We start from the raw sequence: 24,587 nt of genomic DNA on the forward strand, positions 1-24,587 counted from the left end.
AATTGAAAAAATAAATAAAAGGGACATTGAATCTGGAAATTGAGAAGTAGAAATCCTAATCCTAAAAGAAATCCTAAATCCTAAAACCTAAGAGAGAGGAGAGAGGCTTTCTCTCTAAAAACTACATCTCAACCTAAAATTATGTATTGTGAATGTTGTGTCCTGTATGTCTTGAGTCTCTGTATGTTTCCTGGCTTTATTCTGTGTTTCTGGGCCGAAAACTGGGTCAAAACGCAGCCCAAAATCGCCCCCAGCGATTTTTGTTAATTCTGCAGATCGCGCTTGTCATGCGTACGCGTCGGTCACGCGTACGCATCGTTTGACGATTTTCCTCTCCACGCGTGCGCGTCAGGCACGCGCTCGCGTCATTTGCGCGAACTTCAATCCACGCGTACGCGTCAAGCACGCGCACGCGTTGCTGTGATTTTGTCCAAATCGCGCGCACGCGTCAGCCATTCGTTCGCGTCGCTGTTCGCTGGTTGTCTCTTTTATTTCTTGTGCTCCTTCCCTTTTTGCAAGCTTCCTCTCCATTCTCTAAGTCATTCCTGCCCTATAAAGCCTGAAACACTTAACACACGGATCACGGTATCGAATAGTATAAAGGAGAATTAAAATACACAATAAAAAGATCTCTAGTAAGCAAGTTTTTAACCATAGAACAACTTTGGGAAGGAATTGTAATATCATGCTAATCATATGAATAAGTGGGTGAAAAGTTAATAAAAACCACTCAAATTAGCACAATATAAACCATAAAATAGTAGTTTATCAACCGTCCTTGGATATAGACTGTAGACTACCCTCTTTTAGAATTTAAAATTAATTTTCAAAAGTTGGTGATTATTAATAAATATAAGAAAGTGAATTGGGTCAATCTTGTAATTATCTTTTGTAGTTCCATCAAATGGAACTCTCATATGCTACTCCATCGAATACTTTGCCTTAAAAGAAAATAACGCACGTAAAAGGAAGAATTATTTGTCTTATATATATATATATATATATATATATATATATATATATATATAAAAGAACAAAGAGACAGAGATAAAAGATGAATTTTCCCCAAATCTTTAATGCTTTCTAAATTATTGATGCAGAGTTGTGGACACATTTCAAACATAATACGATACTCGTTCGACATGTGTATTTATTATATTTAATCGCGTATCTTAATAAAGAAAATAAAAAAATTTTCTTCACACACTCTAAATATTATCACGTGTCATCGTGTTTAATTTTAATTTTAATATATATTATTAAAATAAATTTAGAAATAGTATATATTATTATTTATTAAAATAAAAAATAATTTAAATACTTTATATAATTAAAATAAGATATTAAAATAATTAAAAAATTAATTTATATTTTAATATTAATAAAATATCAACATATCATTATAATTTATATAAAAAAATAATTTATATTTTATATATATGCATATCCTTCTGTCTTATCAAAATTTTAAAATTTGTCCGTCTAACATCCCATGTCATATCATTTCTATATAATATCCATGCATCATAATATATAAGAAACCAATAAACTCTAGATAAAATACAGAATTGACGAAACGGAACAAAGAGTTGCAAAAAATATATTTTATTTTATTCTTATTTAATGTAATTTTTATTTCATCAATTTCTTTCTTTGTTTTTAGGTATACTAATGCAAAAAGTCACTAAAAAGCAGCAGCATTAATAACAACACATTCCACCATTATGCTCTATCTACCAGCTCATTTTATTATAGTCTATTCTCCACTAAAAAATTTATTATTTTTTCAATCGGCTTATTTTTAAAATACCTTTTTATTAAAAATAGAAAGAATGACAATCAAGTAAGAATAGAATTTCATAATCATATTTTACTCATTTTGGTATAAAAGAGTCACAAAAAGAAAAAGAAAAAGAAGAAAGGGAGAGAAGTGAGGAACCAAAGAAAAACACAGAATGTTAGAAAATTGATTTAGAATCTTTAAAAGCAATGAAGTATCAGAATAGCAACTTAAAACCTAATTCTTATTAACTACAGTCATGTATTTTTTTTTCTCAATTTTAATTATAATTTTTATTTCACTTTATTTTGTTATGAACTAAAATTATTGACTAAAATATTGATATAACTTATTATATGAATTGATATGTGATGAAATGATGTTATTTAATTATTTATGTTATGATTTATATGTATTTATAATTGATTTTAATACTTTCAGATGTATGTTGATTTACAGTTTACTTGAAAAAGAAATTGTAGACGAAACTACTAATAATAAATACCATAAAATGGACGAAAACTAGACATAAACAAATGGGATTTATATGGTTAATTATACAAGTTCTAAAAAAATATAGTCCTTTATTCACATAAGTTGTATCTAAGAGATTAGTACATTTATATGAGTTTAAGGAAGTTTTAATCTTGAGAAAAACTAGAAGCTACATTAGAAAGAAAACTTGATCAATTTGAATTTACACACAAATAAACTACTGAAAGCATTAAATCCAACATATTTAAGTCTATAATGTAGTGAAATCAAACGTTCTAGCAATTATGATTTATTACATGCAAAAAGTTTTTCAAATGCTCTTGTTATTGTTTTATATTTTGTATTTTATTGTATTTTACAACTACTAAAATTTATCAATCAAAATAATAATGAAAAAAACAATTTTAATATTTGATAATGGGAAAGTTTAGGGGACCAGCAATTCTATTGAATTTTGGCCAACATGTAACCAGCAGAAAAATGTGAGTTATTGGATGAAATCTTATACCAATCTCACACCATCAAATCATCATTGATGGTTAGTTGATGGCTAACAATTACAAAAGTTGCTGTCCCCTAGCATTGCTCTTTGATAATTTCTCGTGAGAATAATATTTTACTCATCATTTTTATAATTTAAAACCGCTAATACACTTATTATTTAGTATTATATTTACAACACGTCATCTAATTAACAAGCTAAACCCTTTCAATGTAGTTGTTCTCTCACCTAATACAAGTGTAATACAAAAACTACCTTAAAAGAAAATAAATAATACAATTATAAGCAAAAGTCATTTGTCTTTTATATTCATTTTTAGGAATAAAGAGATGGAGAGAAAAGATTATTTTTCAATAGATCTTCAATGCTCTCTCGCTATAGAAAAACGAATAAACCTTAAAAGTAATACAAAGAATTAACGAATTGAAATAAGGTGCTGCAAATTTTTTTTAAGCTTTCTTCTAACTCCTTATTATTCTCTTCTATAACTTTTCTATCTTAACAGAGATTTTAAGATTGTAATCTATATATGAAATTTTATCATTATATCTTAGTTCAAAATACATTTTTATAAATCTAAGAATAATTCGTATCCATTAGATGATATTTTTAAACTACTTTTAAAATAAAGATAGGTTTTAAACTGAAGTTTTTAAGTTTTTAAACTTCTTCATGTTCGTATGTATATATTGTGTGTCTTTATACATTATAGATTTTTCTGCAGACTGATCTAATAGTAATATTTAACATTAAAAATAGCTATAAAAAAATATCTAAAGTTTTTAAATTAAGGAGTATCTAATATGAATTTGCACAAAAGGATCGGTAAAATATAAAAAAAAATTATATTGGTGAAATATTCGATATGAATTATTATTTTATTTTGAAAAGACTTGAGAAAAAAATATATAAAGTTCTTAAGTTAATAAAGAATCAATTTAAAAGTTAATTTTTTTTAAATAAAAATAATTATGGTGTAATGCAATGTAATAAACGTGTATCAAGTATTTGCACTGCTACAGGTGTAAGCCAAAATGTAGGCTACGTTTTGTTTTTATCACATTTTCAATTTTTTGCCATTATGAAACCCAACCAATACGCATGTTGCATTTTTTACCTGTTGTCATTTTAAAAATTTTTTGTCTTTGTTTTTAGCTCAAAACACAGGTTGCGTTTATGAAAATAGGCTTTATTATTTTTTTGTTTGAAACAATAAAATGCAAGTTGCGTTTTAAGTGGGTTAGAAAATATTTTCAAAAGCTGCAAAACGCACTTTGCGTTTTGTATAAAAAAGAATATTTTAATCAAGAGCCTTACCTATAAATACGAAGCACAATTCAATTGAAGTTGTACCTCACTTAGAGTCGCTTCTATTCTCATTCCTTTTTCTTTCATATATCACATACTTATGAGTTTTTTTGGCAATTAGTTATGTCAAAAAAGTCGGGTTAGGTGAGGTTGAGGTTATGGAAGGTATTGCAAATTTGTGAGTGTATTATAACGGTGAGATTATAGCAAATACACACAAAGGAATTTTGTTTGTGAATGTCCGTTTTCATTTTTTATTCCATACACCATGAGTTTTGTAGAGTTGCAAAATGGTCTTTGTGAGAACATACAAAGTCACATTTCGAAAAATGTAAGCAATATTTTGTACAGAAACCCTGTACAAATATTTGGTGGGTTGATACAGTTTCAAATAATGTTCATCACTGACGATGCAAGTATGCAGCATATGTTCTATATTTATCAACAAACCCAGTCTCACGTGCCCCTGATAGAATTGTATGTTGAGTTCAAACAGCTACGGGGATGGATGCGGTTGGCGAGGAGGTCAATGTTGATGAGCTCAGGGATATAGATTGGGAAGAAGATAACAACGACAGTGAAGAGGAGTTTGAAGCCAACTATGAAGTCGATGACACAAACGAGGACAGAGACCTGACAGAAAATCCGGCAGTGCAAAATAAAGCGGATGCGATTGTAAGCCAGCAAGCCTTTGGTGTTCCGTCTTTTATGCAGACTCTGGATCTCGAAGCCATGCATGTCCCGAAATTTCCCGAGTATGCGAATATGGGTATGTTATGGTTTTTAATTAAAGTTACCACTACCATTTATTTTATTTGCCTTGTCCGAATATCGGTGGTTTGCATGTCATAGGCGAAGGCAATGTTGCGGCTGAAGATGGTGAGTTTAGTGTCAGAATAGAATTTGATTCTAGAGAGTCGGTGATATCTGCAATCAAAAGTTACACTATCTCTAGAGGAGTTGATTACACTGTGTATGAGTATGAGCCGTAGACATTCTATGTGAAATGCAAGGGTTATGGTGCAGGGTGCGATTGGCTTATAAGAGCTGGCATGATTTGAAAGAAAGGTTGTTGGGAGATCAAGAGATACAATGGCAAATACACGTGCACTATGGGGATGATTTCACAAGATCATGCCAAGTTGGACTCAGATACAATTGCAGATGCTATTAGGTCGTTGGTTGAAGTTGACCCGTCGATAAAGGTGAAGTCTATTATTGTAGAAGTTCAGTCTAGGTTCAACTACACTGTAAGTTACTGCAAGGCTTGGTTGGCAAAGAAGAAATCTGTCACAAAAGTTTTTGGTGATTGGAAAGTTTCTTACCAGATTCTGCCAGTATGGTTGAAAGCAATGACTGCGAAGATGCCAAGGTCTCGTGTTCAAATAAAAACGCTCCCTGTTTTACCGTGAGAGTGAGAATACTCAAGGTGTAAGAGTTTTCCATCGCGTTTTTTGCAGTTTCTATCCGTGTATTGTAGCATTCAGACACTACAAGTCATTGGTGCCGGTTGATGGCACACACCTGTACGAAAAATATAAAGATGCACTTCTAGTTGCGTTTGCACAAGATAGGAACTAAAACATTGTGCCTATTGTATTTGCGATAGTCAAAAGTGAGACGGCAGACACGTGGGAGTTTTTCCTAACCAATTTGTGGAGATATGTTGTTACCGTTGATGGCGTGGGCATTATTTCTGACCGCCATAACTCCATCGACGCAGCAATAGCTCGCAGTAACAGTGCATGGTCACCACCAAAAGCGTGGCACATGTTCTGCATCAGGCACATTGGGTCCAACTTCTTAAGGAGGTTCAAGACTCCGTATTTGCATAAACTCGTGGTTAACATAGGTATTTGAATTTGCTGTTATGGTCTTATTCATAGTAATTTTGTGGCATCTACTTATGATTACATGGTTTGTTCAACATGCTATTCTAGGACGGAACAGGAGTACAAAAACTACCAAAGGCTTAAAGAAAGGGGTGAGACATATACTCAATGGTGCGATGAGATCGGTGTTCAGAGATGGGCGTTGGCATTTGACGGGGGTCATTGTTGGGAACATATGACGACAAACTTGATAGAGTGCATAAATTCTGTCCTGAAGGGTGCACGCAACCTTTCTGTGACTGCCATTGTTAGGCATACTTTCTATCGACTAAACAAATTGTTTACTCGTAAGAGCGTCGAGGCTCATAAGCATGTCCGCAACAGATTCACGTATTCAGAATGAGTGGAAAATAGGCGCCAGAAACGGCATACACTCCCACGCCCAAACAAAAAGTAGAATGAGTGACCCATCCATCTCTTTACAGTTGTATCGTTATGCACGACACAACAATCTGTATAGATGTGCCAGACTGGCTACCCTCAAACTGTATAGTGGAATCTGGTGAAAATCTCGAAGTAGAGGCAAAAAACTTCGAGTTCAATGAAGTAGTAGACTTATCTGGAAACACAACAGTTCCAATCATGCAGAAAATGTGAGCCCGAACGTACGGCGTAATGGACTCCTGCGTGACACAGGTTCGGTGTCTCTACACCGCCAGACCCATGCAAGATTTACTTTACTCAAGATGTGATAGTGCAGACTGGGCTCCCAACCAAAACAAGCGAAGCAGTTCTCCACCAAAAACTGGTGATTGCTGTCCATTCTACCCATGACAGGCTCCTCATTAATCGGGAGGCCGAGTATATGTGTCACGTCTTTCAGCGTCACAGTCACTTCGCCGACTAGAAGGTAAAACGTGTGGGTTTTCGATCTCCATTGTTCCACCAAGAAACTTAGAAGTGCAGAATGACCTCTTATTTCGCCTACTCACAAAACGTGTTGAAATCCAATAACTACTAGTGCCGCTACAACTATATCGTTAAACGTCTCTGGTAGATCAAATTTTTTGGACAATAAATTCCTAATCGTCTGCAAAAAAAAATAACAATTAATAATAATAATTCCTTAAAAGCTAGCAACAACAATAAATATATTTCTTAATAATAATAGTTAATAATATATTCAAAATAATAATAATAATAATAATAATAATAATAATAGTTTCTAACAAACAGTATTATAAAAAAATATTATTGTTATAAAAAACATTATTATTACACAAATTTAATAATATACTAATTATAACATTAACCACTCATATACGACGCCGACGTTACTACTATTACGAATAATAATAATAATTATTATTAAAACATAATAATAATAATAATAATAAATTATTATTGTTATTATAAACAGTATCATAAAAATTATTTATATAATACTTTTCATGTTTTTATTAATATATTAACAATAGTAAATTATTATTATTATTATTATTGTTATTATTATTATAAACAGTATTATTAAAAATTAACAATATATTAATCATAATAATAATTTTTTTGGAGACTTAATTATAATAATAATTATTCAAGTATAACGAAAACAACAACAATAATAAAGTCAACAATAAAATTATCAGTTAAAATATAAATAAATAAAGTAAAAAAATATATATTTATTCATCATATAAAAAAAACACTTTTTTATTGAGGATGATCCAGATATTTAATATTGTGTTTATCAGGTAAGGTAAAATTATGAATAATTTTTTCTTCCTCTCTCATTAAAACCCTAAACCTTCACTGTATTCTTCTTCCTCCCACACTTACCCCATTCACCCCTCAACGCACAACCTGATAGGAATAAAACACAATTCCTTACTTGCAAGAATTAGAGGAGCAACAATATCCACTCACAACAAGTATTAACACCAGCACAATAATACCCAATAGCAGCGAAAAAATCACATAAACAAGAAATTAGAAACAAGCTAACACACCAAGATTTTTAACGTGGAAAACCTCCTCAATGAGAGAAATAAAACCCACAAGTCACCATGACCAGGATATAACTTCACTATGATGAAAAATAGGGTACAAAAGAGTCACAAATTACTACACAAAATGTGCATACAACAAGCCAAACAACCCAAGTTTCAAAGCTTACAAAACAAGAACAAGAAAATGAAAATACCAGAAAAATAGAGATACTGTGAGTGACCAATATCTCCAGCTACAGACATTGAATCGAAGATCCGAACGGTGAAATTAAAGAACCAGATGTGTAAAACATACTGTTCAAATTTGAGCTTGATCCAACGGTTAACGAATCTGCAGCAACCAATTTATAGAGACAGCTTTGTATATGTGCGAAAATAACTTTCTCTCTTCTCTTTTCTCTAGTGTTTGGTTTTCTCCTTGCAATTGACACTTCTCTCACTCAACCCCCACTTCAACTATTGATGGGTTTGGATATTAGCATTTGGACTTTTTTTTTTCAGATAGGAAGGGAGCCCAAAAAACCCAACACAACCCTCATCCAATGTTTCACTGTAACACACCCTCACTGTACAAGTGAAACTGTTGTTTCTTCTTAGCTTGCGTTTTGCATTTAAAGACTGACTTCATCATTCTCCTCAACATGTGTCGTCCATGCAGCGAGGGATCCTGTCAATCACAACCTGTGTTTGGAGGAATTCTAAGCTGATTAAAATGTTAGTCATGCCTGCATGCAGGAGACAAGGGATACATTTTGAGACGTGGAGATCCCTGCTTGTCAATGCAATCTGTGTTTTGCAGCTGTTTGCATGTTTTTTTTTTGTTTCACACAATACATTATCTGTATTTTGCACGTGACTGAGCATGACAAATCCACGTATGTGGATAACACATTATGTACCAATATGCTTAAATATCACTATTTTTTATCCATTAATAAATTAGTCTTTGCAATTTAAATCACTTTGTAGATTTTAAAAATTTTAAAAAAATAATATTAAAAGTTTTTATGTTGATGAGAAGTGAATTTAAATTACTTCATAAATTAAAAAAAGAATTTAAAGGAAAAAAATTATAAAGTATTTAAATAAAAACATTAATCTTCATTAAAATTTATAACTTTTATAATAAGTGAGTTCCAAAATTTTGATTTTAAGGAGAATTAGATTCTTCAATTTTTTATTTAACCAAAATTTTCACTGCTTTAAAAAAAGTTATCCAAGAAATATATACTTAGTGGTAATACTAAAAAGAAATGTAATATAGCTTTTTGTTTTTGCTTTGGTTTTTAGACACCATTTAGATAAAGATATTAAAAATATTTTTTTTTTTGTTTAAAGATGTTTACATGTGTTATAATATTATTAGATATTTTTATTAAATTAGTTAATAATTTATTTTTTAATAAATCAGAACAAAAATTTAATTTATTATAGTAATAATAATAAACCCAATTATCCGCATTATAATTATTAGACTCGATTTAATTCGATCAATTTACACAATCTAAACCGAATTATGTTTAAATTTTTTGATAAAAAGATAAATATATCTCTGATTTTTGTTTTAAAAAAATTTATGATCCCGTAGGTTATGTAAATTGGTCAGTTCTACCGGATCTAATAACAATTGGGTTTATTGTTATTATTATTATTATAAAAAATCGGTTTTATTCTACTTTATTAAAAAATTAAAAAATAACCAATTCATTAATACGTCCAATAATGATGCGACATATAAGTGTCTTTACAAAAAAAAATTTCAACCAACAAATAAAATTAAGATAGAATATAACTATTAGATGATAGTTTAATCAAATCTATTAAAATATTTAACAATATTCAACTATTAATCTTACATGAAATTAACTCTGCATTATACTCTCCCTTAATATAATTTTGATTTCTCATTAGAAGACTAGGGCGGAAAATCAAATAGTTCCCGCCAAAAAAGCCAAGCATTAAAAAGTAGAACCAAAGGCGAAGATAAATAAAACGCAAAACTGTTGGTTTTGCATCCCCACCACCACCACCACCTTCTCCTTGGGCCATTTCTGCAATGGATGAAGCTCTGATATCGGTGGACCGTTGGGTGAAAGGAAGCCAGGCGTACTTCCTGACCCACCTCCACGCCGATCACACCAAAGGCCTCTCTTCCATGTGGTCCCACGGTCCTCTCTACTGCTCCTCTTTCACCGCTGACCTCATTCCCTTAAAGTTCTCCGACTTCGACCTCTCTCTCCTCCACGTCTTCGAAATCGGCACCTGGCAAACCCTCAACCTCATCTCCCGTTCCTCCGGCGCTCCCACCGCCGTCGAATTCATCGCAATCGATGCCTGTCACTGTCCCGGTAACCATATCTTTTCCCGTCTCGCTTCTTTCGCTGTTGCACTCTAACTGTTTGATTTATGTTCTGAGTGAGATCGAACTCTTCCGTTTCTTTTCTATTATTAGAGTAGTTAAGCTCATGTCAGACAATCTGCATTTTAGTTGTTAGCTATGAAACATTTTGTATAAATTCACAGATAAGTGAAAGAAACAACGACTTTCACATTCTTAATTTTACTTTGTAACACCTGTTTTACTGTTTGGAATTTGACACGTAAACATAATTTGTGGATCTTTAAGTTGGTGAAATTGGTTGGGTGCAAAATTTTGTCTAGGGTTATGTTTATGGGGTAGGATTAGGAACTCCTTATGGATGAGTTTGATGTGTAGATTTACACATGGAGCTCTTCCATGAAAATCCCTATTCCATTTTTACTTCTGAACCAACTATACCCTAGCTGTGAAATTTTCAACGTGGAACATGGAAGGGAACAGAAAATCAGGGCAGCGGACTAGAATTTGTATCGAATGGACCCTTTGTGAAGACTGTTTTAATTCTCGTGTTTGAGGATAATGTATGGGTTTGGTTTGGTTGTTTGTGTTAAGGTTCGGTTATGTTGCTGTTTCGTGGCGAGTTTGGGTGCATGCTGTACACGGGGGATTTTCGATGGGAGGTGGGTTGTGAGAGGGCTGCGAAGGCAAAGGAGATGCTTGCGGGTGCTATCAAGGATGATAAGGTGGATGTGGTTTACCTTGACAACACGTACTGTAATCCTATCTATGATTTTCCAAATCGCCAAGTTGCAGCTCAGCAGGTATGGCAGACTCCACTTCCATGCATAACAATTGAAAATGATAACTAAAATGATATTTGCTGAACACAAACAAAAAAATGAAGAGAACTGGAACCAATGAATGATATAAGAGATACTTGAGAAAACCGAAATGGATTAAATGGATGAACATGTTACATATTCTTGGTTATATATGTATACATTTTGGTATCGGTTATTTCAGTGGTCGGAAATAATGTGAAAATGATGTTCAGGATTAACATAGGTCAGACAAGTGTTGCTCATAATAGATTTCAGTGAAATTCATGCATAGTTGCATACTCTCAAGTTTTTATTGCTGCTCAATATATCTTGGTTGTTATTTGATTTCTTATTTCAGATTATTGATATCATTGCTTCTCATCCTGACCATGATGTTATTATTGGGATTAACACTCTGGGAAAAGAAGATCTTTTGGTTCAAATTTCAGAGGCGCTTAAGATTAAGGTCTCTTCCTCACAGTCATTCTTAGAGCAAGTTTCAATCAATGATTTTACTCGTGTTAGTGCAGTTAGTGTGGCTCTTTCATACACATGGAAGTTGCCGATTTGTGCAGCATTTTATGATTTGTTACAATATGATGTCTCTTGCACCCTTGCTCTGAATATTTATCTACATGTCTACAACCAAAGCATATATGTTAGCAACATGCTTGCTTCTGTTTTTGTTGTATCTATGCATTATCAATTTATTATGCTTATCTCATACAAAGTTTTTGCAGTTTTTGGTTGCTACAGTTTGGAGTTAGCATTCTATTTTAGTTTCCTCTTGATTGGTTTGGTTTCATTTTCAATTGCAGATTTGGGTGTGGCCAGAGCGAATGTGGACTATGGATCTTCTTGGTTTCTATGATAACTTTACAATCAACACAAGTATTACTAGAGTGAGAGCTGTTCCTCAGTATAGCTTTAATGTTGAAACTTTAGAGGAACTGAACAGAATTAAGTGCCCAACCATAGGTATTATGCCATCAGGTCTTCCATGGGTAAAGAAATCCCCTCCAAAGACCAAGTCTATTTCACGTGCACATTTGACAGCTCGTTGTAAGAAAGCAGAATGGAGTGAAGACGACGATGAGTACGAGCCAATGGGGGATATAGGACCTCCCGAGAAGCTTCACAAGTACATATTTACTGTTCCATACTCTGATCATTCAAATTTTGCAGAGATAATGGATTTTGTGAAGCTTATCAGGCCAAAAAACCTGAAGGGCATTGTGTCTTCTTCATCGTGTTATATTGAACCTATGTACTACCTCCGTCTACTTTGTCAAGGCAACCGTCCTTCAGAAGTGTTGAATAGCAAGCTTAAAAGGAAAGCTAGAGCTACAGTAGCTGGGAGCAACAAAAAACCATCAGGTTCTTATAATGCTGAGTTGGTGAGAAAGAGAAGCATGACTTTGAAGGCCAGGCTTAAGCGAATTCGTTTGAGCAAGCATAGTATACTGAGAAAAGTGCGCAAGGGTGCGAAAATTCCGGATATAAGTGCTGATCTAAAGACTGACAGTGATGGAAATCAAGTGGAATAGACGACAAAGGAAACTGGATATGCATGGTCAGTGCCACAGCTGAAGTTAACGGTGCAAGGTATGGTCAACATGCTCCTTAACACAGCTTGGTAAATTTTCGTTGTACATTTTGAAAGGTCTGTCAATAGCAAGTTTATTCATCAGTATACGGTTCTCGATAATCTGTGCACTCCTTTTGGATGTAGCCTTATTCTCTCTAGATGCACAAGAAATTGTGGTAAAAATGTTAAGATGAGGTTGTCAATTGATTTAATGGACAATGTTATATATAATTTTGAGGTGCTACTGCCTACTGCTACACAAATCTGAAATCACGCATAATTATGAATGAAATATTTGTTAAATAAAACCTGAATACTGAAAACTATTTAAGCGCAACCCTCCTATAAATCTTATCTCTGTCAAGCCGAGTCTTTAGTTTAAGAAATCTGATGAACGCAAAACTATTCTTTAGAAGAGTTGTAAATAGTTCTAAATACTAAATAGTTCTAATCCCCATGTTTTTGTTATACGTTAGCTTTTACTGTTAATTTGAACTCTTTTTGTGTTCTATTTAATCCTATTTTTTAATTAATAATAAAGTAAAAATTGTTTAAATCATGTACTTATTTTGAAGTGGAGTTTTGATTTGATCAACCTTGAAAAACAAAAATGGTATTTGTTGTGATAAGAAAAGTGGATTCCCATTCATAAATTGGATGGCTGAACTTTCGTATATTAAAGGATTCATTTTTTAAGATATTTAAAATTAATGAAAGTTGAAAACGAAGGCTTGTCACTTATATAAATAGGAGAAGTCACTTGAAATAACATAACAATGATAATAAAATTATTATTTTTTTCTTTTTTATACTGTTCCTCTTTTTTTCTTTTACAAATAAATTGATACATTATTTATAAATATATATAAATTATCTCTATTATATTAAAATAATTATATCAATAAATATTAATATTAAAGTTATCTATTTATGTTTTTTTTTATTTATATCTATTTTATTTTCCTTCTTTATTTTACAACGGTATTGACCACAAGTTGTGGTTGTCATGCTTTGTTGTAAGCAATAAATTAAACCATAATAATAATAATAATAATAATAATAATAATAATAATAATAATAATAATAATAATAATAATAATAATAAATCCAGTGTGTGCACTGTGCAGGACTCCACGGTTTCGGTGACGGTCAAAGCACGCTGCCTTATCATGATTGTTTTTATGAGAATTTTATTATATTATTTTTAATATTCAAAAAAAAAATCTTGTAATTATGTAATTTCTTCGTTTTTTTACTTTCCTTTCAACCTTAACAAAATTTTATCAGGAACTGTCTCATGTAACAGAAAAATGCATAACATCTTTTTCATCATGAACGTAATTTAAATATTTAATCAATATGTCCACTAGTCCACACATGAACTCCGCGAGAAATTGAATACCCAGCCAGAAGTGTTGACTTAATGACCAGAGAATGTTCAATTTTCCACACTCGGGACATAATACAAGTCATTGCTCTGACCCATTCAACTCTTCATAGTTCAAACCCTCTAACCATAATAATCTGAAATTAGCGTCTTCTCCATGGTAACTTGTGACATGCCATATTGTTTCAACAACATGATGGAGCCATGCTTCTTGCTTTCTCTTTTCATCATCATATGCTTCTCTTTTCACCCTTACAATTCCCATGCAGCTTTGATTTCAATCACTGCAAACCAATCTCTCAGTGGTGATCAAACACTTGTCTCCAAAGATGAAAAATTTGAATTGGGTTTCTTCAAATCAGGTAACACCTCTAACTACTACATAGGAATGTGGTACAAAAAAAGAGTCTCACAAAGAACCTATGTTTGGGTAGCAAATAGAGATAACCCAGTTTCTGATAAAAATTCTGCAAAGTTGACAATATCTAAGGGTAATTTAGTACTCTTGGATCAGTCTCAAAATCAAGTTTGGTCAACAAATTTGAATTCTCCAAACTTAGATTCTATAGTAGCTGTGCTTCTAGATAATGGGAATCTTATACTGAGTGATAGGCCTAATCCATCAGAATCAAATTCTCTATGGCAAAGTTTTGATCATCCAACAGATACATTCCTTCCTGGAGCCAAACTTAAGCTTGACAAAAAAACTGGTAAACCTCAGTACCTAACTTCTTGGAAGAACACTCAAGATCCTGGAACAGGATTGTTCTCTTTGGAACTAGACCCTAAAGAAAGCAAAGCTTACTTGATCCTTTGGAACAAAACTGAAGAATATTGGACTAGTGGACCTTGGAATGGTCAAATTTTCAGCGGGGTGCCTGAAATGAGGTTGAATTATATCTACAATTTCTCCTTCCATGATGAACCTGATGAGGCTTACTTCACTTACACGGTATATAACTCTTCGATTCTTTCGCGGTTTGTGATGGATGTCTCTGGGCAGATCAAGCAGCTTTCATGGCTGGACAGTACACAGAATTGGAACTTGTTTTGGTCTGAGCCAAGAACGCAGTGTGAGGTTTACTCGTTCTGTGGCGTGTATGGGAGTTGTACTGAGAACTCTATGCCATTCTGCAGTTGCTTGACTGGTTATGAGCCAGGTAATCCATCTGACTGGTACCTAGAGGATTACTCAAGTGGATGCAAGAGAAGAACAAAGTTCCAATGCGAGACGGCGAATCCTAATGGTGGTGCAAAGGACAGGTTTATGGCATTTCCAAACATGGCATTGCCTTCACCTGCACAACATGTAAGTGCTGGGGATGCAGAGGAATGCGCTTCAACTTGCTTAGAGGACTGTTCTTGCACAGCATATGCATATGGTAATAAAGGTTGTGTAATTTGGAATGGTGACCTCTTGAATTTGCAGCAGCTTTCTCAAGATGATAGTAATGGAGAAACCATGTTTCTCAAGCTTGCAGCATCTGAATTTGATGATCCTAAGAGCAGCAAGAGGAGAACCATTGGTGCTGTTGCAGGTGCTGTTGGTGGCATGGTGATTGTCCTAGCACTTACTCTATTTGCCTTGGTGAGGAGAAGGAGACAAGTTCAATCAGGAACGTTGGTTGAAGGCTCATTGAAGACATTTGGATACAGAGATTTGCAAATTGCTACAATGAATTTCTCGGATAAATTGGGAGGAGGAAGTTTTGGTTCTGTCTTCAAGGGGACACTGCCAGATTCAAGTGTCATAGCAGTGAAGATGCTCGAAAACATTAGCCAAAGTGAGAAACAGTTCCGGACAGAAGTGAGCACAATTGGGATAGTCCAGCATATCAATCTGGTTAGGCTCCGTGGATTCTGTTCCGAAGGTACTAGAAAACTTCTAGTCTATGATTACATGCCAAATGGCTCCTTGGATTCAAACTTGTTTCATGAGAAGGGATTCAAGTCCAAGGTGTTGGAATGGAAAGAAAGGTACCAAATTGCTCTTGGGACAGCTAGAGGACTGGCTTATCTCCATGAGAAGTGTAGAGACTGCATCATACACTGCGATGTGAAGCCGGAAAACATTCTTTTAGATGCTGATTTTTGTCCAAAAGTGGCACATTTTGGCCTTGCAAAGCTGGTCGGAAGGGAAGTTGGCCAGGTCCTAACAACCATGAGAGGAACAAGGGGATACCTCGCGCCAGAATGGAATTCTGGGGTGCCTGTAACTGCCAAAACCGATGTCTATAGCTATGGAATGATGCTGTTCGAGTTTGTGTCCGGTAAGAGGAACTCAGATCCCCCAGAAGATGGACAAGTTAGGTTCTTCCCTGCATGGGCTGCAAAAACAGCGAGCGAAGGCGGCAATGTGCTTAGCCTTTTGGATCCAAAGTTGAAGGGAAATGCTAACATCGAAGAGGTCATTCGAGTCATCAAAATCGCTTCTTGGTGTGTCCAAGACGATGAGACTCATAGGCCATCCATGAGTCAGGTAGTTCACATCCTAGATGGTGTGTTGGATGTGGCTTTTCCTCCTGTGCCAATATTCCTACAAGCCTTTCTTGAGAACCAAGAAACTACGGTTTTCTTCATTGAATCAGGCTCTAATCAGAGTTCACATATGAAAAGCTCCACAACCTCCTCTTAGGCCAAGGGAAATGCTATGAAACATGAACTTTTCAGTTGTAATATGAATATGAATGTAAACTTTGCCATTGGAATGAATGTTATATCATATATGAATGCCTGTGAATCTCTGATATTTTGCAATCTCTTTACCATGTATCAATATTTTCTCAATTTTCTTGCCGAAAAATTACTCTCTTCCCTCTCACATAACTTAACTACTATTGGTATCAAAGAACTAAAACAAACATAAGTTGCACCCTGGTCATGGAAAATAGTTTGAAAAGTTTGGTTGGATTTAGCTATTGGAATCGAAGAATTAAATGCAACAGCATTTAAAACACCATCAGACTACGAAAGAATACCAAGTCAAGAAAAAGTTAAGTCATAAGTATTTAATTTTAAATGTATATTTAGAGAAACATTCACTTGCTCATGAGTCATGTGCTAGGAAAATTTATCAGTGGAATAGAATCTAAATCAGCTGATACAATATAATTCACATATCAACTCATTAAGAATCATTTTGAACTTGATATAAGCATAAAGCTCATTTTTCACTTGCTCTAAGATTGTTTCCACTTGTCTATTTTGCAGGTACTTGCATCAAGAAAATTTCTAGCATTCTTGAAAATTTAAAATCTTAGTTATTGCACCTTTCGTGCATTCTTAACTCTATTATACTTTTAACTGTTGTTGTGTTTTATGTTAGTTGCATTAAATTAAAGTTATTATATAATAACATTTTTTTGCATGAAAAAAACCATAATTATTATAATGAAATAATGAATTCTACAAATAAAATACAAAAATATATATATTCATTTAAGTATCAATTTAACATATATTTTTTTAGTAATTTTCAAACAAAGAGTTTTTTTCAAATATTAAACTTTTATTATTATATAAATTTATATAGTTTTGTTAGATAAACAATATGGCTACGAAAGACATAAACAATGGGTTGCACTCTAGACCCACTAAAACAAAAAACATTTTACTCCATTTATCCATCACAACTTAGCCTCTCACCTTCTATCTTTCTCTCCTATTACCGCAACCGCTTTGCTCCTCTATTTCTGTCACGTCGTCATCAACACACCTCACCGCCGCCACTCCACTGTCTGATTCTTCTCCCATATGTCGCACCGTGCTCCCTACAACTGACGTCGCCGCTGCACCTTCTTCTCCTATATGTCGTGCCACCCCTATTCTCCTTGCAAGTGACGCTGCCGCTGCACGACTTCTTCTCCCCTCCGTGACGTCGCACAGTCGCCAAGTCAGAGGCCTTGTTCCGCCACTGCTCCAACGTTGCACCTCTCTCCTTACTTCCATGGCCGTTGCATCGTGTCTTCGCCATTTTCCATCGCGTGCTGCTTTGCTTCGTTAAATGGTATGACCTAAATAAACATCTACATCTTAGTAAAAAGAATCATCTCCATACATAATAAAATAAACATCTTGCGAAGTATGTGCATGTAGAATCAAAAATTAAGTAAAATACTAATGATATACCTAAATATGCATCTACTTTAGAATAAAAAGAACTATTCGCATATATAATAAATGAACATTTGACTTAGTTAATAAGAAACAAGTAACAATATAGCAGCTAGGGGCACTGGGCCGCAATGCAGCAGCAACACAGTGATATAGGATTGCGAAAGAGCGGTTGTAACAAAAATAAAAAATATTCAAAATTATAATTAAATTTAATTAATTTAAAATTTAATTTTTAAAATTAAAATTAATTTTTTAACCTATTATTTAAGTTGTTTAAAAAAAATATGATTCCTGTACTTTCTCAAATTATATTGAGTATACATCCAAATTTTTTTATAAATTAAGTTTAATTAAATTAAATAATAAAATTTAGAATAATATTACTTATAATTATTTTTTATTAATGTTAGGCAATTTAGTTGAACTTGTTAATAAAATTATTTGAATGTGCAGTATTATTCATTATATTATACAGTCTAATCTGTTTGATAGCGTGTTAGTCTAGTCTAGTTAGACTATTAAATGGGAAAGACCTTGTAGGATGCTACACCAGACACAGGATCTTGTGGGATTATTTGTTGAAATAAAACCCAATAAATATTTTATTAAGCAGACTTGCTTTGATTACCAGGTAATTAATCCAACGGAGAGCAATGACGGTGTGAACTGTGAACATAACTACATAAGTATTGTATATTACGTTGGAAGAAAAAAAATTATCAATTAAAATACTTAAATTTGTATTTGTATGACGTAATATCTAATTTGTATCGACACCAAAAGAAAAAAAAAAAAACATCTAATTTGTATTTAAAAACGAAAATGAAATAGGCTGCCATTCCATGTCTCCATCCTTTCCAATTTTTCATTTACCAAGTCTCGTCAAACATAGTTGCATAACCAGAATAAATAAATATATGAAACGTATTAATCGGAAAAAAATTTCATCACTTTTTTTCTTTAGAAATGATATATACTACATTAGTTTTAATATTCAAACAGACAGATGTATAAATTTTATTCGCCTAATTTTATATTCATGAGGAATTTTTTGTAACTCAACTTTGATATTTAATAATAAACCAAAGAACATTGTAATGCATACATATGTGTTTTGATAATTAATTCTTAAATATAATTTGAATTAATAATCATTTCTAAAATCTAGTTAAAATAATAAAGTATTTATACGTCTACCTAAGGGTTCTTTTTTATTTTAAAAAATCATCTTTTGTCTTACTTGTAAGTTATATCAACTGAATTAGTGGAAGAATCTTTTTTTTTTATATCAACAAATAAATAGTCATTTCCACATTAAAATGAACTTTCGAATAAGCTTTGTAATTCTAAGAAAGTGACGTTTTACTGACAGTATGCAAACACATTTGGATAATAAACGAATAGTTGAATAATTATTTGGTAATAAATATTAAGAGAGTCATTTAATCACGTTGTCAACATAAAGATTATTTAATATGTTCATGTTATAAAAACAACCCATGGAACTTTAATTAATATATTATTTAATCTTTAGTAATATACTTCAAGTTATGTATGATCTGATATTCTTATGTGTTATATATTTTTTTCCCCTGTTTAAAATTTTTGGATTGGTCATGGAATTTTTTTTACTTATGAATAATAGTTTGAGACAATAATTATCCTTTACTAAAAATTTAAACAATTACTAAAAAAAGATAAAGGCATCTCTATTATTCCTTTTTTCCATTTTCTCTTGCTCATTTAATAATAAAGGATATAATATAAAAAATTAATTAATATTTTTTTTAAAATTTAAAAATAACATTTACTTTATGATAAAAACAAATATAAGAAGAGACAAAATGAATATATATAATATATAAATATTATATATTATGCATAAACAAGGTTCAAAGTTCAAAATAATCACCACAACATTCACGGCATAAAGTCTGCTAGAAATAAAATGCAATATTTTCTAGGCCAGAAGTGGCAGAATGGTCAATTCCACAAGTGAAGTCTTTGTTGACTTGAAGAGAACACAAACAAAATCAAATACAGAAGCTATTCACTTTCACACACACACACACAAAACGAAGACCAAGTCCAAGTCCATTTCTCTCTCAGACCCATTCCACACAATCAATAATTCTAACCTTCTTTTCTCCTCTAAATCCTCCCAATAAAACTCTTCAATGGCAGTAGCAAATTCTCCAACAAGCTTGTGAAAAGCCATTGTTTCAAAAAACAACATGAAGAGCCCATGGCTCAGGCTTTCTCTTTTAACCACCATAACCATATGCTTCTTTTTTCACCCTCACAATTCCCATGCAGCTTTAACCTCAATCACTTCAAACCAATCTCTCTCCGGTGACCAAACTCTTGTCTCCAAAGATGAAAGCTTTGAACTGGGTTTCTTCAAACCAGGTAACACCTCTATCTACTACATAGGCATGTGGTACAAAAAAAGAGTCTCACAAAGAACCTATGTTTGGGTAGCAAATAGAGATAACCCAGTTTCTGATAAAAATTCTGCCAAATTAACAATATCTGAGGGGAATCTAGTACTCTTAGATGAATCCCAAAAACAAGTTTGGTCAACAAATTTAAGTCCTTCCAACTCAGATTCTAGAGCAGCTGTGCTCTTAGATTCTGGGAATCTTGTATTGAGTGATAAGCCTAATCCTTCAGAATCAGAATCTCTATGGCAAAGTTTTGATCATCCCACAGATACATGGCTTCCTGGTGGCAAAATTAAGCTTGACAAAAAAACTGGTAAACCTCAGTACCTAACTTCTTGGAAGAACACTCAAGATCCTGGAACAGGATTGTTCTCTTTGGAACTAGACCCTAAAGGAAGCAAAGCTTACTTGATCCTTTGGAACAAAACTAAAGAATATTGGACTAGTGGAGCTTGGAATGGTCAAATTTTCAGCGGGGTGCCTGAAATGAGGTTGAATTATATCTACAATTTCTCCTTCCATGATGATGAACCTGATGAGGCTTACTTCACTTACACGGTGTATAACTCTTCGATTCTTTCGCGGTTCGTGATGGATGTCTCCGGGCAGATCAAGCAGCTTTCATGGCTGGACAATACACAGAATTGGAACTTGTTTTGGTCTCAACCAAGGCAGCAGTGTGAGGTTTACACCTTCTGCGGCGCGTTTGGGAGCTGTACTGAGAATTCTATGCCTTACTGTAGTTGTTTGACAGGCTATGAGCCAAGTAATTCATCTAACTGGAACTTAGAGGATTACTCAAGTGGATGCAAGAGAAGAGCAAAGTTCCAATGCGAGACGGCGAATCCTAATGGTGGGGCAAAGGACAGGTTTATGGCGTTTCCAAACATGGCAGTGCCTAATAATTCTAAATCTTTGAGTGCAGGGAATGCAGAGGAATGTGCTTCATCCTGCTTGAACCAATGTTCTTGCACTGCTTATGCCTTTAACACTAAAGGTTGTTCGGTTTTCAAGGGTGATCTCTTGAATCTTCAGCAGCTTACTCAAGGAGATAGCAGTGGACAAACCTTGTTTTTAAGGCTTGCTGCTTCTGAATTTCATGATAGTAAGAGCAACAAGGGGACAATAATCGGCGCGGTCGCGGGTGGTGTTGGCGCCATTGTCGTACTCCTTGCAGCTCTTATCTGTTTCTTGGTGAGGAGAAGGAGGCGAATTCAAACCGGGACAACCATGGAGGGTTCTTTGGTGGCTTTTGCATACAGAGATTTGCAAAATGCGACAAAGAACTTCTCTGAGAAACTTGGAGGAGGAGGATTTGGTTCTGTTTTCAAAGGAACACTGTCTGATTCCAGTGTCATAGCAGTGAAGAAGCTTGAGAGCATCAGCCAAGGCGAGAAGCAGTTCCGGACGGAAGTTAGCACAATTGGGACAGTCCAGCATGTGAATCTTGTTAGGCTCCGTGGCTTCTGCTCCGAAGGCACAAGGAAGCTTCTAGTCTATGATTTCATGCCTAATGGCTCTTTAGATTCAAGTTTGTTTCATGAGAAGGACTCCAATGGGTTGGATTGGAAAACAAGGTACCAAATCGCACTTGGGACAGCCAGGGGACTAACTTATCTCCACGAGAAGTGCAGAGATTGCATCATACACTGCGATGTGAAGCCGGAAAACATACTCTTAGACGCCGAATTTTGTCCGAAAGTGGCAGATTTCGGCCTAGCAAAGCTTGTGGGAAGGGACTTCAGCAGAGTCCTTACAACAATGAGAGGAACAAGGGGATACCTTGCGCCGGAGTGGATTTCCGGAGTGCCTATAACGGCGAAAGCAGATGTATACAGCTATGGAATGATGCTATTTGAATTGGTGTCAGGTAGGAGGAACTCCGAGCCGTCCGAAGACGGACAAGTCCGATTCTTCCCTACAACGGCGGCCTACACGGTGAACCAAGGTGGCAATGTTCTTGACCTATTGGACCCAAAGTTGGAGGGAAATGCTGAGATTGATGAGGTGGTTAGAGTGATCAAAGTTGCTTCTTGGTGCGTACAAGATGATGAGGCTCAAAGGCCTTCCATGGGTCAAGTTGTTCAAATTCTTGAAGGGCTTTTGGATGCTTCTTTTCCTCCAGTTCCAAGGTCACTACAGGCATTTGTTGAGAACCAAGAACACATTGTTTTCTTCACTGATTCAAGCTCTACACAGAGTTCACAAGCCAAAAGCAATGTCTCCACAACTTCTTCTCAAGCCAAAAGCAATGTGTCGCAAGATTAGGAGTACTAAGTTTATTGGTTACAATAGCTATGCTTTGATTTTGTGGTGTCAATGTATTTAACTATTAAGTGGTTCGGTTAGTAGTTTGTACACTGAGGAACTTTTACCCAACATTATGCTTGTATATGAAAAAATAATGTCACCTTAAAAGTATTCCTGGTTATATATGTTTTGGTATGAAAAAATAATGTCTTGGTATGGTTTATTTCAGTGGCTAGGAATAATGTGAAAGTGATCTTCAGGATTAACATAGATCAGCAAAAGTTTTGCTCATAATTGATTTCAGTGAAAATTCATGCATAGTTGCATACTCATAAACTTTTATTGCTGCTCATCGGTTGTTATTTGATTTCTCATTTCAGGTTATTGATATCATTGCTTCCCATCCTAAGCATGATATTATTATTGGGATCATTTGGTTCAAATTTCAGAGGCGCTTAAGATTAAGGTCTCATCCTCACAACCATTCTTTTTAGAGCAAAGTCCAATTAACGATTCTAGTCTCATCTTAGTGTAGCTAGTGTGTCTCGTTCATACACGAGTCTTATTGATCTTTGTCAGCATTTTATGACTTCTCATAATATGATGTGTCTTTTTTTTTTTTAGTTGCCCACGATATTCTCTAATCCGACAGGTCGACGAATAAGCTGACCGCTCAACCAACTCAAATTGGTTAATATGATGTGTCTTTTACTCTTATTTATAGATGAAAAAAGTTGGCCGGCTTTCCAAAAGCTGCAGCCAGTGGCGGAGCTCTTGAATGAAACTTTTTGGAGGGCCCAAAAAATTTTAACAAAAAAATTATTTATATTAAAATAAAATTTGTAAATATAATTATTTTTAAAATTTGTTATTAATATGTAAGATTGCATATAATTAAAGTTAATTAAAAAACTAAATTTGATTTTGATTAACAAAAAATTTAGTTTAGGTTAATAAACTAAACTAATTTTAAATAATAAAATTAACGATTAATTGATTTTAAAAATAAAAATTAATTTTAAAAAGTAACCGAATTTTGTATGAAAAAATCGATTTTTCACATAAAAGTCATTGTTTTAATCTAAAATTTTTTTTTTCTTTTTAAAAAGCAAGTTTTTTTTAAAATTATACAAAATTAATTATAATTTATAAGTTAATTTTTGACATTTTGAACAATTAATTTTATCTTTGATTGTATCTATTTCTCAAAAGTCTCAAGACTATTTAAGTATTTATCTTTATTGTTATTTTTATTATAATCAAATATAATATATTGCAACAAAATAAAATTTTAACTTTTCAGCAAATAAAATATTCAAATTCATTAATAAATGCTAATACTTCAATGACATTTAAGTAACAATGTTGATTTAAAAATAAAATAATAAATTTTATTAACAACGGATATTTTTACTAGTTATGTTATCATTGGCCTAAAATTAAAATAATACATAAAATAAAAATGTATAAAAAAATTAGAGAAAATCTTTTAATTTCAATTTTAACACACAAAAATAAGTGAATAATAAAAGTGAATATTGAATATGAATAAATAAAATGAAAAACATCAATTTAACCAAATAAATTAACTTTATTTTTTTTAGACAAAAACTACTAAATTTTTACAAAGTCTTTGGGAGCCATAACCCGCATTGTTTATGCTCTACACAAAGTTTGGCTTCTGTCTGCAACTTGATCTGTATTTAGCACACATGACCTGTCAAAAAATGAAAAATAA

General features: G+C 33.4%; 3 protein-coding genes across 3 annotated transcripts; all 3 read left to right on the forward strand.

The window, feature by feature from the left end:
- Positions 1–9,841: 9,841 nt before the first annotated feature.
- LOC112789713 (uncharacterized) lies at positions 9,842–12,896 on the forward strand. The gene is made up of 4 exons (XM_025831739.3): positions 9,842–10,271; positions 10,856–11,064; positions 11,423–11,530; positions 11,883–12,896. The coding sequence occupies exons 1-4, from the start codon at positions 9,980–9,982 to the stop codon at positions 12,609–12,611; spliced, it is 1,338 nt and encodes a 445-aa protein (XP_025687524.1). The 5' UTR covers positions 9,842–9,979; the 3' UTR covers positions 12,612–12,896.
- Positions 12,897–14,030: 1,134 nt separating this feature from the next.
- LOC112789714 (G-type lectin S-receptor-like serine/threonine-protein kinase At2g19130) lies at positions 14,031–16,788 on the forward strand. The gene has a single exon (XM_025831740.3). It carries the CDS (start codon positions 14,197–14,199, stop codon positions 16,672–16,674), a length of 2,478 nt encoding a protein of 825 aa, XP_025687525.1. The 5' UTR covers positions 14,031–14,196; the 3' UTR covers positions 16,675–16,788.
- A 3,334-nt stretch (positions 16,789–20,122) lies between these two features.
- Positions 20,123–23,472, forward strand: LOC112789715 (G-type lectin S-receptor-like serine/threonine-protein kinase At2g19130). The gene has a single exon (XM_072232484.1). The coding sequence runs from the start codon at positions 20,390–20,392 to the stop codon at positions 22,865–22,867; it is 2,478 nt and encodes an 825-aa protein (XP_072088585.1). The 5' UTR covers positions 20,123–20,389; the 3' UTR covers positions 22,868–23,472.
- The last annotated feature ends 1,115 nt before the right edge of the window (positions 23,473–24,587 follow it).

This window comes from Arachis hypogaea, chromosome 3 (genome assembly GCF_003086295.3).
Source record: "Arachis hypogaea cultivar Tifrunner chromosome 3, arahy.Tifrunner.gnm2.J5K5, whole genome shotgun sequence".
NCBI lineage: Eukaryota > Viridiplantae > Streptophyta > Magnoliopsida > Fabales > Fabaceae > Arachis > Arachis hypogaea.

Bases quoted from the DNA above. Each gene is read 5' to 3' on its own strand.
- LOC112789715 (XM_072232484.1), top strand. From the start codon at position 20,390: ATGAAGAGCCCATGGCTCAGGCTTTCTCTTTTAACCACCATAACCATA.
- LOC112789714 (XM_025831740.3), top strand. From the start codon at position 14,197: ATGGTAACTTGTGACATGCCATATTGTTTCAACAACATGATGGAGCCA.
- LOC112789713 (XM_025831739.3), top strand. From the start codon at position 9,980: ATGGATGAAGCTCTGATATCGGTGGACCGTTGGGTGAAAGGAAGCCAG. The intron at 10,272-10,855 runs GTAACCATATCT...GTTTGTGTTAAG, and splicing joins CGATGCCTGTCACTGTCCCG to GTTCGGTTATGTTGCTGTTT. The intron at 11,531-11,882 runs GTCTCTTCCTCA...TTTCAATTGCAG, and splicing joins CAGAGGCGCTTAAGATTAAG to ATTTGGGTGTGGCCAGAGCG.